Below are 16,439 nucleotides of genomic sequence, written 5' to 3' on the forward strand. Positions count from 1 at the left end.
TGCAAAAGAATTTATTTTGAAGCAATGGATAGAAAATTTGGATGAGAGAATGAAAAGGGCAGAAGCATGGGATGGGTGGAGATGCTTTAATGCGCTTCTAGATTTGACATGTGTCATCTTTTTCTCACTCTTCAAATATACTACTCTCTTCTCTTGTCTTATTTTTCTCTGTTTTCTTTTTTGGTATTTCTTCTCCACTCCCTTTTTTGGCGCTTGCAAGTCTCAGCCCCAGGTGGGTGGGTGTGTGTGTGTGTGTGTGTGTGTGTGTTTGTAAAAAAGAAGTCATCACATTTGAGCTGGAATTGTAAGTAAAGCATCCTCTTACATCTTCTTGTTTCTTGATTTTTTGATCCTCCCCATGGATTTCAGCTGTTAAAGTTAAAGTCTTTGGACTTGGAAAATGAGAGGGAGAGGAAAAGGAGGGAAGGAAAGACTGGAGGGTTGACAAATTAGGTACTGATTCTTCTTTTTTAGCCTTCTTTTCTTCTCCTTGCTTAATTATTGTCATCATGATTATTTGAGAGAGAGAGAGAGAGAGAGAGAGTGAGTAGGGTGCTTCCAATTACAAGAGGCTGAGATAGCTTGCCTCAGATCCAGGAAAGTCAAGAAATATGTGTAATAAAAAGGTGCTTCCTTTGATGGGTTTTCCTGTGATTTCTGGGCTTTGCCTTTCTTGGGTTTCTTTCTCATGACCCCCTTTTGCTCTGCTCTGTCTTTCTAGTGTGTTTTAGATAAGGGGTTGGTTTGTAATCCAATCTGATTTTTGTTTTCTTTCTTTTACAATTTTTTTTTTTTTTTTTTTTTTTGCATTTAAAGTTAGCTTCTTTCTTGCTGTAGTTGATGGAAGTAGATAGAGAAGAGTCCAGAGAAGAAGTTGACAAGACCTCAAATTAACATGTCTTTATTTGTAGAATTAGGGGTTAAGTTTCCACAAATGGAAGTTTGGATCCGTTGCTGTTGACCAGATCTGACTACCCATTTCATTTTCACCTCCTTTTAGCTCACCCATACATTCACATCTCCTGAATTGGCACCCACTTTCGGCCTTTATTTGAGTGTCTGAGCATGGAAATTGGTTTGTTAAAACCCACCATTCACATTCCCAAATCATTCTTACCAACAAAAGAAAGTCATAATTTGATTGAGAAATGACTGGTCGGTTGATGTTAGAGGGGTTGAAAGGTAACTTGTTGTACTGCCCAGATAAGGATTTTGATGGAGGAGATGTCACCGGCGGTCGCGGTGCCATTTAGAGTAGGTAACTCAGTCTGTGATAACCCAACTATAGCTACCCACATGAATATTACAAGTCTTAAGCTAATGACAGACAGTGCGGGGTTGCTATCTGATTCTGTCACCAGGAGTTCCACTGAGGCGGTTGCAGCTGGCGAAGAGGATTGTAATTGTAGTCATTCAGGGAATGAAGTTAGTGTTGTTGCAGTATCGGTCGCAGAAGAGGAAAAAGGAGGAGGAGATCCGTTGTTAGATATGATACCTCAAGACGAAAGCAATCGGGTTGCTACTGGTAATGTGATGGCTGGGGAAAGTGAGGAAGATGATTGCTTATCATTGGAGGGTGATCAGATACTTGATAGCTCTTGTTCATTCTCAGTGGCGAGTGAGTCAAGTAGCTTATGTTTAGAGGACTTCCTGGTGTATGAGACAACCTCTGAAGGAGTAACACTGAGTTCTATAGACATTGACAGGAACAGTTGTTTTGGTGATGTTACTAAGGTGGCTGATATAGGTGATTCAAAAATTGAGACAGAGATCACTACTGATCCACTTTCTTTCTCAGTGAGCCTTGGGGAAGAAACTGGTCATGGGTCTGACCCAATGCCATCTGATGTTGTTGTTCAATTGCCTGTGGAAGTAGGGGTCAAAGAAACAGTCAGCCGCAGTGTTTTTGAGGTAGAATATGTTCCACTTTGGGGGTTTACATCCTTGTGTGGGAGAAGACCAGAGATGGAAGATGCATTAGCAACTGTACCTCAGTTTTCAAAGATTCCAATTCAAATGCTGATAGGTGACCGAGTACTGGATGGCATGAGCAAGTGTATAAATCAGACTGTTCATTTCTTTGGAGTCTATGATGGTCATGGAGGCTCTCAGGTATGGTAACATATTTCTGATGCTTTCCTTGTGCAATATATTCTACTTCATTTCATGTGTGTAATATCTTTTTGCCTGTAGCCTGTTTCATGAGATTGGCTTTCACTTTGTTCAGGTGGCAAATTATTGTCGTGATCGTATGCATTTGGCTTTGGCGGAGGAGATAGAATTTGTTAAGGAGGGCCTAGTTCACACAAGTATCAAAGATAATTGCCTAGAGCAATGGAATAAGGCATTTACCAACTGTTTTCTTAAGGTTGATGCTGAAGTTGGAGGGAAGGATAGTCTTGATCCTGTTGCCCCTGAAACAGTTGGTTCCACTGCTGTTGTGGCCCTTATTTGTTCGTCTCATATCATAGTGTCAAACTGTGGTGATTCAAGAGCAGTTCTGTGTCGTGGGAAAGAACCCATGGCATTGTCAGTGGATCATAAAGTAAGAGATTCTATAACTTAAGGCTTGTATCTTATGGTTCATGACTGATTATTGAAACTAATCTGTGTTTGTTGTATTTTGTTGTAAATAACTGATTATGGCAACCGATTTTAGCCAAATCGAGAAGATGAATATGCAAGAATTGAGGCAGCTGGAGGCAAGGTCATACAATGGAATGGGCATCGTGTGTTTGGTGTTCTTGCTATGTCAAGGTCAATAGGTATGTGCTTCAACATTACTTTTTTTTTTTTTTTTCCCCTTCTAAATTCATGCTCTCCAGATGGTATTTACTTAAATTTCACCAATCACCAACAAGTTTGCTGTTTGTATGTAATTACTAAAGTAGCAAGCAGATAGGAATTCACATTCATTTTGAGAGAAGGTTCCATAGTGTACAGTGACTTTCATTGCTGATTTATCTCCTCTGATTTAATCATCAATGGTTAAATTCCACGTGGGTTCTTGAAACTGTTTGAGACAAGGCTATTGCTATTTTTTTGTCGGTGCCAAATTCATTATGGTGAATCCATGATGAACTTCAGATTTATAATAATACGCATGAGCAAAACACTGAAATTATTTAGTACAGAATATGCATAAAACTTGGTTAAGATTTGTAGATGTTTGATTCTAATTGGGTGAGTTTTGAAGACATGTGGGATTTAACTTCATATAGTAATGTATATATGATTCAAATGAGTGCTGGTCCAGGGTAGGTGGTATCATGAGAAGACTTTTAGTGAAGAGTAGGGTTTGAAATTCGCGCAATGACTGCCTTCGCTGACAAAAGATCTTATCTCCAGTAAAGTAGTTACTGAACTTTGTACAAAAAGTCAAATATTGAAGTTAGGTCAAAAGTATTGTCTTTAAGACAAACATATATTCTTACTAGGTACATAGAAACAATGCATGCTAATCACATTTCAGTAGTTAAGCAGCTAGCAAACTTCAATTTCAACCTTGGTTTTGGGTTGCAGGCGATAGATATTTAAAACCATGGATCATTCCAGATCCAGAAGTGATGTTTATTCCTCGAACCAAAGATGATGAATGCCTCATTTTAGCCAGTGATGGTTTATGGGATGTTATGACGAATGAAGAAGCGTGTGACCTTGCTCGGAGACGAATACTCTTATGGCACAAGAAGAATGGTGTTACACTTCCACTGGAAAGAGGTGAGGGAATTGATCCTGCTGCTCAAGCAGCGGCGGAGTTCCTTTCCAGCCGTGCCCTTCAAAAAGGAAGTAAGGACAACATCACGGTGATTGTGATAGATTTGAAGGCTCAGAGGAAGTTTAAAAGCAAAACATGATGGTTGCTTCATCCCTCGTACTGGATCAATTACCATTAGCTGTATGGTATGGAATTTCGTATGATCTGATATATTGTTGCCCATTTGTTTTTCACCGGGGCTTCATTGCTTGTTGAGAACTGCAGTCTGTATGTATCACATAGAACATCTGCAATTTTAGAATCTTTGGTTTAAAACTGTTTGATATAAACCGTGCCCAGTTCTGTCTCTGTAAATCTTAGCTGCATGTAGTAGGGATAGGAAATGGTTGCAGCATGATGCTTTTAACATTCCGGGCAAATTGTATTCATTATTGCCACCGAGTTAATCAGCTCAGTGAGGTATATACTTAATTATTTCAAGTGTAATGCTTGCTATCTTGCTCCTGCCAGTGTCACGATTTTATACTTGTCTGCTCTCCATTGTTTTACTTAAAGGAAAAATGAACGACAAAGAAAGCCATTTATATGGGTAAGATGGCACTTCTGTTTATCTGATCATATAAAAACCAACTGGCATTTTCAAGTTTCAGTTGAAATTCCTTCCCGATTCTTCTTTTATAACAAATAGATGTGATCGAGCATGGAGGCTAGTATTTCCTGGAAGCCAACTCCTTCAAAACCTTGGGAAGATCTTTCTCACCCTGAACACTCTGAACCCACTTGGCGTTAATCTGTACTCGCTCCATGCTCTGCTTCAAGGTTCTAGTTATGGCAGGGTTAGGATGGGCTTTGAAGAACTCCTCTACTTCCTCGACCTTCTCAAATGAAGCATGCTGCAGACCAAGATAAACCAAAAAAGGACAAATGCGAGCACATTAATAGAAGGAAAATGAAAAGGCATTAGGAAACCATGGATTGACTAATTTCAAGTCTAAATCACACTACATATAAACACTGAGAAAGAACAAAGTTCCAAGAGTGAGACGGAACAAACCGGTGAAACAATTGCACTGACAAAGCGAGTAATTAGAAATCCAGAACCCCAGGTCTTTGAGATTTTCTCCCAGTTATCCTGTATTTAGATCATCCAAAAGGGAGAGAAGAATCATTGAAACAAATGAAGGAGGAAAAGAAAGAGAAGAAGCAAATTAGGCAATACAGAAGTGGACATTTTATAATACGCTCTTCAGAGATTAGTTCTTGGGAAGTTACCTTCAGCCAAGTCCAAGCTGTTTCCCGTCCTTTAATACAAACAGCAAGTCCAAAAATAGCATCCTGGTTGCGGACCTATATAGATGGGTAATCAAAATTAGTATCTAAAGCTCTGAAATAATATGCAAAACCCCTTCAACCTCTAGTTAAGAGAAAAGTAATCTGAAATACCTCTGAAGTCAACAAAAAGTTGAGAACTTCCAGTATAATGTCTGGATCTGGACAGGATGCTAATGAACCTACAGGCACAGACAGATACATTACTGCCACATTCTAACAAACTCGAATGTTCAAAATCATTCTACAATATCAATGATTGTTACCTAAAATGCGGTTTTTCTCCTCACTTTGATCACTCTCTCTATAAACTCTAAGAAGAGAGTCATAGCCTGCTCTGTTTGATTGGGTTACTGTTTGCATTACAGCCACATATGCTGCCTGCAACAGTAGTCTAATGACCATCAGTAAGGAGGTTCAGATGTCCAAAAATGGATGCTTAATTAACTATTTACATGAAAACAACCTTTCTAATGTCAGGAGGAAGGAGAGGCGTATTTCTGTCATCTAAGTAGGCATGAAAACGCCTGCTTGCTTCATTAATTGTTAGGTCATGTCCAAATAAAGCAAGGGTGGTCAAAACTTCTCCCCTCAACATTGCATCTAAATGGCCCTCTCCGGGTTTCGGCTGCCAACCAAGCTTCCTGTAAATAGATTCACAAAGAAGTAAATAATTTTAACAAAAACAAAGAAAAAGCAAGAAAAAAAAAATCTTGTGGATAGGCAGAGTCAAACATTTGTTCTTGCCCTAACTTCTTGGTCATCTGACAAGCTTATCAGTTTATGTACCGTACTTACAAATTACACAGCAATGCCATGACCCATCTGTATTGACTCGAAGAGGGCTGCTCCACTCAAAAATATCCTAAAGAAGGACGTATGGATGCACATGTTTGTTCACATTAGGTAGACTTAACAGTACTCATTGACATAAATACAGAAATATGTGTATACAGCATACACTTTGCATCCTATCTTAATGCGGATATACCAAAATCTATCTCAAGTTGGAATATTTATCTGTAAATAGGAAAACAAGAACTCAGGTCATCCAATGAAGGAAAAAATTTGACTTTTTACTATCTGGGTTACCCGGTGTTATATCACTACAGCCATTTTTTAAGCTTAGGTCAACATGATGAGCCAGTGTATTCAACTATTAACAGTAATTCCGTACTATATGTTGTAGACAAACATTATTTTTGCCAATCTCCAACACCCAACAAATAATCTGGTAAGTTTGCCATGCAGCTCCCATTAGAAAGATTGTTCTAGGCACTTCAGCAGTGGTCGAAAAAGGACAACTTACTCTGCAGGGTACTGAAGAAGGCCAATAAAGAACTGATTGATGAGATCAAGTAGCTCGGGTATTGCATCAGCTGCAATTCTTGCGAGCTTTTGACTAATCTGTGAAAAGTGAGTGCCAGAATTAGACTAAGGTCCATAGTACAATAACACAAACACAATAGAGAGGTTATCCTTACAGAAATCAAATTTGACAGGACTGTATAGTCAAGTTCCTCTTTGTAAGCAGCCAACAAGGTAAGCAACGAAGCAAAAGACAGCTGACGAGCCATAGAAAGGGCATATGAATCATCCAAAATGCCTGTTAAAGTAAATACTTGATCACAACCAAAACTCCGATTCTTACTACGAAAGAGACAAGTCAGTATGTGAGTGTAAACTGTAAAGATGAATACCAAATCTGTCCGTCGCAGACAAGTGTTTGTTCTGTATAGCATTTCTTAGTGTAGCTGCAAGTTTCTCATCATATTTCACCCTGTAAAAACCAGCTTGATCTACATTGATTTTTATCCAACTGCATACTGTATTGTTTTTATTGCATATGCTTCCACTTTCAGTCTCTGCTATTGAACAACCTAGAAATTCCTTTATGTCAAGAGTTTCAGACTTAGTTTTGAGTAGGAAGCTCTTGCTTAAATCATACGAGCCACAGCATAATGTTATTGGCACAATCCATTCTCCTTCGCCTTGGGAACCACTTGACAAGAATTGTGTCTGCAATTTAATAATTTATCAGTTAGACATTTGCTAATTTCTAAGTACCATTGAATAAATCCAAACCAACAATTTTGAAGGCTTATATGTGCATTAGTATTCCAAAAGGAAACCTGATCAAACTTCAATTTTTGATCTTTGACTTCGACAGAAACAACTGGGTAGCCTTTCTGCTGCGTCCACGAATTCATCAGCTTGTTCACAGGTTCACCAGATCCCTCTTCAAGGGCAGCCCATAAGTCTTCTGTCTTTGCATTTGAGTAAGCATGTTTCTTTACATATGCAGCCAGTGACCTCTGGATTCACCAAAAACTAATGTGTGATAAACTATGTAATACATGAGACATGGATTGAATAAAAATAAGAACAGAAAAGCAAAGTAATCAGTTACACATTATATAGATATTAGACTAAACGCTGTTAGACTTTACAAAAAATGAAGACATATGATATAGATAATAGAAAAACAAATACCCTACATCATTGACTTTAAAACCTATGGCATGAGAAAATAAGACCATAGTTTATGTTTAGCGATCATCAGGGACATATAAATGTCAGATTTCTGGGAAGCTTGAGATTAGCAGAAGCTCAAATTCACAAAACAAACTACCTTGCACTCACAATTTGACCAAAGATGACAAGCCCAACTGCTTTCAGTCTTCACAACAAGATCTTTCTACTCTCTAAAATTGTGCAATGCATTTCTAAAAGTTGAACTTTCTTGTCCATGACAAAAATCATAAACACAAAAATCTCAGAAAACAAGATAGTTGCTTCAAGAGGGACAATTGCTAGAGAACCAAGGGACCAACCTGAAAGGGTTCAGCACCAAGATAATTTTGTAGCATCCTAATAACAGAAGCACCTTTTGTATAACTTATTGCATCAAATATTTCATCAACCTCAGTAGCATGATTTATCTCCACCTGCAAAAAATTAAAACATTATAAAACTAAATCAAGTACATACTAAATAAAAATATACTGTTGAATGTTTAAACCCTATCATTCAGGAGACCAAGATGCAACGTCCTGAATTAGATATTTATTTAAACTTAGTCCAGGTAGAAAGTACCTCGATGGGGTGGGATTCTTCAAGACCATCCAGCTTAAGACCCTCAGTAGATTCATCAAGAAACTGAGTCCATATTTTCCACTCAGGAAACAAGCTCTCAGTAGCTAAATAGCTCACCTAATGGAATAGAATACTTATTTTAAGTCCACAAGCCTGCAAAATAAAGTAACAAGTACAAGTGTACAACATATGAAACCAAGGATATACCCATGTTGCAAATCCCTCATTGAGCCATAAATGTGTCCACCATTCCATGGTTACAAGATTGCCAAACCACTGGTGTGCCAATTCATGTGCTACGGTTATTGTAACCTTGTACAAAACAAAATGAAATAATTAAACATAACTTTGAGTGCAAAAACAATAGCTCCATGTTATATAACAAGGATAAAATCTGAAAGCTAGACTAAATTTAGAATATGCATGTTACATTTTGCTTGATGGAAGCTGAAGAATGCTGATCATCAAAGAGCAAAGCTGTCTCACGGTATGTAACTAAACCATAATTCTCCATGGCCCCAGCCGAAAAATCAGGGATTGCGACCATATCCAATTTTGGCAAAGGGTAAGGCACACCAAAGTATCTGTAGAACATGTCATCGTACCAAAAGGAACAGTGCAGCATGAGCAGATAGGACATAAAAACTTGAGTTACTAATACTTATTGTCTACAGCATGCATGAAGTGTGAATGACAGATTGTAACATGAATAACCAATAACCCTTTTTGATATATTAACATACTTTTTGTACAATTCAAGTGTCTTGACAGCAACCTGCAAAGCAAATTTCCCTTGGTTTTCCTTACCAACTTGACAATAGACCCTCACTTTGACCCCTGTAACGAGATCAAATATGACAATATCAAGAAAGGGTTGTACTAACATAAGGGAGCGAAAAATGGATATTGATTATGATGGGTGGGTTTACCATCAGAAGTGTGATCTTCAACGTAATGGAACAATCCAACAACAATGGCCACCAAATATGTAGACATAATTGGTGTCTCCTGATATGAAACTGTCTTCCGATGTCCATTCACTTTTTCTTGTGAAACCGGCATGTTGGAAAGAGCTACCAATTCAGATGGTACGTCTTCCAATGTAATTTTGAATGTAGCCTGTAAACCAGAGCAGCAGTAAGAAACAACAATGTCCGTTCATTAAATCTACAAGTGCCACAGTCAAACCAAAAACACCATTCTTTTTCTCTTTTTAACCGAAGATGTTGATCTAAACACAATACTAGTACAAATCACAACTTAAAGCCAACAGTGTGTGTTTGTTTCAGAGACAGAGAGACCTTGCAAGCAGGTTCATCCCAACACGGAAAGCAGCGCCTGGCATCAACCGGTTCAAACTGTGTAACAGCCATGTTTTTCTTCTCCCCATTATGCTCATATGTACTGCACACACACAGAATTAAAATCAAAATTCCAACATATATATCTATTTCATTGAAACACTTAGCTGCATTCGAATACTAATAATAATACTAATAATAATACCTTCTATAGAATCCCTTCATCTTGTCATTCAAAATTCCTTGAAACCCAATAGCCAAAACTCCCAGCCCAACTGGAATCGTCTCCTCAAACTCCATAACCAAAATGCCATCATCTTCAAACCCGTCAACTTTCGATGGCTTGAAAACCTGACCAAGCATTCATTTGATTTCAGAAACTAAGAATGAAAAATTAGATTAGTGTGAGTGAGTGAAGGTCAGAGATGGCTAGATCAGCAGTACTGATACCTTGGAAGAGTCTAGTTGAGTGAAAGACACGGCAAGGGGGTTGACGGAGAGCTCGGCGGCGTTGAGGACGATGAAGCGGGTATCGGAGACGATGTCGAGGTCGATGGCGACGGAGCCGACGAATTGGCAGGCGACGAGGTCGGGTCTGAGCCTTACGTCGTAGCGTTTCGGCACGGCGAATTTGGGAAGCCGAGATTGGCCTTTGAACTGTGACATTTTTGCTTAGAGACGGAGACTGGGAGGAGGTTCTCTGCTGTTTGGTGGACTTGTGTGTCAACATTGCAGTGGACTTTTTGTATTTATTTCTGCTCCCTTAAAATGGTATTATCTGTACTTCTGTAGTAGTAGAAAAGGTGACAGTTTCATGCAATCCTGGGCCTTTATTTTCATTTTTTTTTTCTTTTTCTTTTTCTTTTTATCAGAGGTGGGATAGCAAGTTATCAATCATTTTTTTTTCTTTTTATCAGAGGTGGGATAGCAAGTTATCAGAGGTGGGATAGCAAGTTATCAATCATTTCTTTGATCGGAAGTGAGGTAGCAAATCATCTCGGTTACATTAGCAAGTTAATAGTGAGACTTAGGACTCGAACACTAAGCATAAGAGTTGGGACTCTGGCCACAAACTAGTGGGAGTAGGCACTTAGGCCACAAACTGATGTGGGTTTAGACTTAGAAGGTAGACACGGAAGTTCCATGTTAGGCCGTTTGACAAGCTTACCACACCAGATGATTTATTTATTTAATTTTTTTTTTTGTATGAGAGGCAAAAGAATAATGAATAAGTAAAAAAAAAAAAATAACAACAGAATCAACTAAAAGGAGGTCATTTATCAAATCATATCGTATGGAGAGAAAAATAAGAACAGTGCTACATTATCGAATCAGATATTAAATTAAAAATCCATAAGTACATTATTATCAATTTGCTAATGTTCCTTTATTTATAGTCGAATGACATGATTAGAGAAATTCACTCTTCAAGCCCAACATGCAATCTAGTATTTCCTGTATGCCAACTCCGTCACAGCATCGGCAAGATTCTTCTCACCCTGGATGCTCTCAACCCATTTGGCGTTGATCTTTACCCGCTCAATGCTCTGCTTCAGGGTTCTAGTTATGGCGGAGTTGGGATGAGCTTCAAAGAATTCCTCCACTTCCTTTACCTTATCTAAGGAAGCAAACTGCGGAAGGAACAAGGTAACCGGCAAAGGAAAAGATTTCAGAAAAATGGCAAGAATATCAATTTCAAGAGAAAGAGAGACGGAGAACATACATGTGAGACGGTTGCACTGACAAAGCGAGTAATCAGAAATCCAGAACCCCAGGTCTTAGAGATGTGCTCCCAGTTATTCTGTAGTTCAATCATCCAGAGCAAAATGTAAAGAAATATATTTGAAGACAATTCTGCAGTTTGTAATAAACTCTGCTGAACACTCAAAATCAGACTAATAGAGAAGCCCAGCCAATGGTGAAATTAGTTCCCATACACAATAAACAACCCGGTACGCTAAGTGATTCCCATAGAAGTTGAAGCATTTTCATGTACACAAGTCATGCAAAGATCCAAGCTCCCATCCCCATCTTTTGTTTCCAATTTTATCTCTTATAATTCCTCTAAACCCCCCTTGGAAATTACCTTCAGCCACGTCCAAGCTGTTTCTCGTCCTTCACTACCAACAGCTAGTCCAAAGACAGCATCCTGACTACGAACCTATAGAGATGTGCATTCAACGTCAGTACCATTGAGCTCTTAGATACTCTATTTATTACTAATATATAACTTCCAACCTCCAATTAAGAGATATGATATCTGAAATACCTCTTTAGTCAACAAAAAGTTGAGAACTTCAAGTATTATGTCAGGATCTGGACACGATGCTAGTGAACCTACAGGCAGAGAAAGATATGTTACTTCACAAGTGAACAAACTCAAATGTTAACATCATATAGAAAATGATTATTATTACCTAAAATGCGGGTCTTCTCCTGGCTTAGATCAGTCTCTCTGTAAACTCTAAGAAGAGATTCATAGCCCGATCTGTTAGATGCAGTTACTCGTTGCATTACAGCCACATATGCTGCCTGCAACAATAGTACATAACAAACATTAGTGAGGCCTTTAAAGGCTAAATATGTATGTTGATGTTTACATAAAAAACCAATGGCTTCTTTGATAGGTATAAAAAACAACCCTTCTTATGTCAGGAGGAAGGAGTGATGTATTTCTGTCATCTAAGAAGGCATTAAACCGCTTGATTGCTTCATCAATTGTTAGATCATGTCCAAATGAAACAAGGGCAGTCAAAAGTTCTCCTCTCAACATTGCATCTAAATGGCTCTCGCCCGGTTTTGGTTGCCAACCAAGCTTCCTGTAGATATAGTCAAGATTAAAATAAAATAATCAACCAAATAAGGAAAAAGAGACTAATCATACATATAGTTCGAGACAGTCAAACATTCTCACCTTCCCAATATTCTTTGTCATCAGAAGATCTTACCTAGATCAACAGTTTTTACTCACATAAATGCATATACACTTTGCCGGCAATCCTAGAATTCTCATATATAAGATTCCATATCTCATGGTAAAGGTCAGCATGTATGTATAGAGGAAGGAAATTCAATTTGAATGCAAGATGCTTCTTTCTTTCCTTTCTGGGGTGGTCCATTTCCTCAGTGTGACACTTCTATCACTTTCTTTATACATCAACATAATTTGACAGGTTTTCAACCACTAAATCATTCATGCTAGACCCTATATTCTATAATATTTTAGCAGTCTTATGGACTGAGGAATTCATAACCCCCAGGATTTTATTTTCATGGATTTCCAATACAACATTACTTTAATCATCTATATCTGCCATGATCTTCTTTCTCTGCATAGGCAGTTTAGCAAATTTTCCATATGACTCCTACTATTTATTAGATATGATAAGAAACTGACTCATATCACGTGAGGTTAAAAGAGCAGTGGACAGAGCAATTTCAATTGTTACAGATCTCAATTTCAGATCGTCTTAGGTACTACAGCTGTACAGAAAATAACTAACTCACTCTGCAGGGTACTGGAGAAGGCCAATAAAGAACTGATTAAGGAGATCCACTAGCTCAGGTACAGCATCATCAGCAATTCTTTTCAGCTTATAACTTACCTGTAAAAAGTAAAGACCGCAATCAGACCTAGGCCATAAAAGAAGCAGCAATAACACAATGCAAAGAAGATCATTACAGTAATCAGATTTGAAAGCACTGTGTAGTCAAGTTCCTCTCTGTAAGCACCCAACAAGGTAAGCAATGAGACAAAAGACTGCTTGCGAGCCGTAGTAAGGGCAGCTGCATCATCCAAGATGCCTGAAAAGGGAAGAAAAAAAAAATTGATGAAAAGTGCTATTCTCACCATCTAAGTATAAACAAAAGTGTGTATGAAAAGAGCATTACCATATCTGTCAGTTGCAGACAAGTATTTCTTCTCTATCGCATTTCTTAATTGAGCTGCAAGTTTATCATCATATTTCACCCTGTAAAAACCTGTTTCTTCTCTATCGCATTTCTTAATTGAGCTGCAAGTTTATCATCATATTTCACCCTGTAAAAACCTGCCCGATCCACATTGAGCTTTATCCAACCACATTGTCCATTGTTTTTATTGCATGTGCTTCCAGTCTCCGCTACTGAGCAACCCAGAAATTCCTTTATGTCCAGACTTTCGGACTTTGTTTGTAGTAGGAAACTTTTGCGTACATCATATGAGCCACAGCATAATGTTATCGGCACGATCCATTGCCCAGTGCCTTCAGAACCACTTGACAAGAATTGTGTCTGCCAGTATTAATTTATTAGATCTTTGTTCATTTCCAAATACCATGGAATAAAAGCTAAACAAACAATTTAACAACTGATATATCTATCAAAACCCTAAACAAATAATTTAACAGCTTGTATATTTATAGCTCCAAGTTCTTTCAGAGCTTAATTTGATAATTAAATGAAGGACCGGAAACAGAAGGAAACCTGTTCAAACTCCAATTTCTGATCTTTGACCTTGACGGAAACAACTGGGTAACCTTGTTGCTTTGTCCATGAATTCATTAGCTTGTTCACAGGTTCACCAGATCCTTCCTCCAGGGCAGCCCATAGATCTTCTGTTTTTGCATTCGAGTAGGCATGCTTTTTTATATATGAAGCCAGTGACCTCTGCATGCAAGAACAAACAATTTTTAACTAAACTTTTAATGAGAATTAATTATTGAAAGTTAAAAATTCAAGAATATGAGACACATTGTATCAAACATCTTTATCATATGCTAAATAGTGCGTGATTCTTCAAATAGCCATCAAATTTAACTACAGTAATACCTCCCAATATAACATTTTAAAAAGTCCTATCCGCAACAACCTTATATACTCCTCACCAACAATCTCAGTATTCTAAATCACTCCAGCAGCTTTCTAGAGACATATTCTCCAATATCTCCCCTCTTAGAATAGGACATGCACAGATCTCTTGATAGTTTCCATGAGATAAATGTAAAATCTCAGAAAACAAGATAGTTGCTCAAAGAGGGACAACTGCTAGAAATTCAAAGGCCCAACCTGAAAGGGTTCAGCACCAAGATAGCTTTGTAGCATCCGAATAACAGAAGCACCTTTCCTATAGCTTATAGCATCAAATATTTCATCCACCTCACAAGCATGATTTATCTCCACCTGTGCAGGAAAAGAGATTAAGTTATAAGATGCCAACACCCCCCAAATGTAGCAGTGGGGGTTTTAAGCCTGTGAGGCAGGTATCCAAAGTTCCATAGCCGGCAATAGCAAATTTTGGATAAGAAATATATATAATCTATGGTAACTTAGTCCATGTAGAAATACCTCGATAGGGTGAGATTCTTCGAGCCCATCCAGCCTAAGACCTTCAGTAGATTCATCAAGAAACTGAGTCCATATTTTCCATTCAGGGAATAGGCTATCAGCAGCTAAATAGCTCACCTAATAACAAAAGATACATCAATCAGTCCTGCGAGCATGTAGAATAAAAAATTCGACAAATGGAATTAGAGAATATATACCCAAGTTGCAAATCCCTCATTCAGCCATAAATGTGTCCACCATTCCATTGTTACAAGATTTCCAAACCACTGGTGGGCCAATTCATGTGCCACCACAGTTGCAACCTTTTACAAGAATCAAATGTAATGATTAAACATAACTTGGGAGCAAAAATAAAGTTTGAAATCTAGAGTAGCATTCAAATGTAATGTTACCCTTTGCTTGTTGGCAGCTGCAGAATGCTGTTCATCAAAGAGCAAAGCTGTTTCACGGTATGTAACTAAACCATAATTCTCCATGGCCCCAGCAGAAAAATCAGGAATTGCAACCATATCCAATTTGGGCAAAGGGTATGGTACAGCAAAGTATCTGTAGAATATGCCGACATTGATTTCATATTGAATGCCAAATAATGCAGCATGAACACAAAAGAATTAAAAACTTGAGTAACAACTACTCATAGTGCACATCATGTATTATGCTTGATTAACAACAGCTTGGAAAATGATAATTACATGATATATAAACATACTCTTTGTACAATTCAAGTGTTTTGACAGCAACGTTCAAAGCAAGTTTCCCTTGGTTTGCTTTACCAACTTGACAATATACGCGCACTTTGACTCCTGTGAAGAGATGAAATGTCAGACCATCACTACATTGTTATAGTAGCATACACACAAAACACCAGACATTGTTTATGAACATACCATCTGATGTATGATCTTCAACATAGTCAAACAATCCGACAACAACAGCCACTAAATATGTAGACATAATTGGTGTCTCCTGATATGAAACTGTCTTCAGATGTCCATCCACTTTTTCTTCAACAACCGGCATGTTGGAAAGGGCTACTAATTCAGATGGAACACCATCCAATGTAATCTTGAACGTAGCCTGTAAGTCAAGGTGCCCGTGAGAATAAAAGTAGTCAAGCCATAAACTCTAGAATGCAATAATTTAACCAAAAGAGACCTTCCAAGCAGGTTCGTCCCAACAGGGAAAGCACCGCCTGGCATCAACAGGTTCAAACTGGGTAACTGCCATATTTTTCTTCTCACCATTATGCTCATATGTACTGCACAGAATAAATCATAGTTTCAGCTTTTCAGCTTTCTTGAATTATATAAACCCAAGGAACAAAAGAAGGTATGCTTCACAAGATAAGCGACATATAAAGTGTACCTTCTATAGAACCCCTTCATCTTGTCATTCAAAATTCCTTCAAACCCAATGGCCAAAACTCCCGGCCCAGTCGGAAGTGTCTCTCCAAACTCCAAAACCAAAATGCCATCTTCTTCGAATGTCTCAGCTTTCAAAGGCTTGAAAACCTGCTCAAACATTAATTCAGTCCGTCATTCACAGTTAGAACAACACCATCTCTTTCTAAGTCAAAGAGAAAGAGTCAAGGAGGTGATATTTCAAATGCCAAAAATGGTCTTTCCTTTTCCTACAATTTGAAACAGCCAAACAGCGCACTAAGATCTAGT

General features: G+C 38.2%; 3 protein-coding genes across 10 annotated transcripts; 1 reads left to right on the forward strand and 2 right to left on the reverse strand.

Moving 5' to 3' along the window:
- The first annotated feature begins 95 nt into the window (after positions 1-95).
- LOC133738442 (protein phosphatase 2C 16-like) lies at positions 96-4,198 on the forward strand. 8 transcript variants are annotated; one of them, XM_062165987.1, is made up of 7 exons: positions 106-232; positions 370-453; positions 838-1,258; positions 1,362-2,112; positions 2,228-2,545; positions 2,660-2,765; positions 3,523-4,198. In XM_062165987.1, exons 4-7 carry the CDS (start codon positions 1,489-1,491, stop codon positions 3,855-3,857), a joined length of 1,383 nt encoding a protein of 460 aa, XP_062021971.1. In that variant the 5' UTR covers positions 106-232; positions 370-453; positions 838-1,258; positions 1,362-1,488; the 3' UTR covers positions 3,858-4,198. The 8 variants fall into 8 exon arrangements, with proteins under 8 accessions (XP_062021973.1, XP_062021969.1, XP_062021966.1 ...); XM_062165986.1 differs by having other exon boundaries at positions 838-1,254; positions 1,332-2,112; XM_062165989.1 differs by having other exon boundaries at positions 96-232; positions 838-2,112; positions 2,640-2,765; positions 3,523-3,661.
- On the reverse strand, positions 4,127-10,191 carry LOC133738440 (aminopeptidase M1-like). Its single transcript, XM_062165980.1, has 19 exons — positions 9,895-10,191; positions 9,650-9,795; positions 9,445-9,547; positions 9,073-9,262; positions 8,887-8,980; positions 8,574-8,727; positions 8,351-8,455; positions 8,144-8,260; positions 7,882-7,995; positions 7,180-7,362; positions 6,748-7,066; positions 6,532-6,653; positions 6,357-6,454; positions 5,514-5,691; positions 5,314-5,428; positions 5,162-5,229; positions 4,991-5,065; positions 4,773-4,850; positions 4,127-4,611 (listed from the first exon to the last, which is right to left on the reverse strand). The coding sequence occupies exons 1-19, from the start codon at positions 10,108-10,110 to the stop codon at positions 4,426-4,428; spliced, it is 2,661 nt and encodes an 886-aa protein (XP_062021964.1). The 5' UTR covers positions 10,111-10,191; the 3' UTR covers positions 4,127-4,425.
- Positions 10,192-10,702: 511 nt separating this feature from the next.
- On the reverse strand, positions 10,703-16,330 carry LOC133738441 (aminopeptidase M1-like). Its single transcript, XM_062165981.1, has 19 exons — positions 16,135-16,330; positions 15,925-16,027; positions 15,657-15,846; positions 15,479-15,572; positions 15,162-15,315; positions 14,967-15,071; positions 14,770-14,886; positions 14,491-14,604; positions 13,909-14,091; positions 13,494-13,716; positions 13,336-13,425; positions 13,127-13,248; positions 12,952-13,049; positions 12,086-12,263; positions 11,862-11,976; positions 11,714-11,781; positions 11,531-11,605; positions 11,168-11,245; positions 10,703-11,075 (listed from the first exon to the last, which is right to left on the reverse strand). Exons 1-19 carry the CDS (start codon positions 16,290-16,292, stop codon positions 10,890-10,892), a joined length of 2,451 nt encoding a protein of 816 aa, XP_062021965.1. The 5' UTR covers positions 16,293-16,330; the 3' UTR covers positions 10,703-10,889.
- Between the last annotated feature and the right edge of the window lie 109 nt (positions 16,331-16,439).

The sequence above is a fragment of the Rosa rugosa genome, chromosome 3 (assembly GCF_958449725.1).
Source record: "Rosa rugosa chromosome 3, drRosRugo1.1, whole genome shotgun sequence".
Lineage (NCBI taxonomy): Eukaryota > Viridiplantae > Streptophyta > Magnoliopsida > Rosales > Rosaceae > Rosa > Rosa rugosa.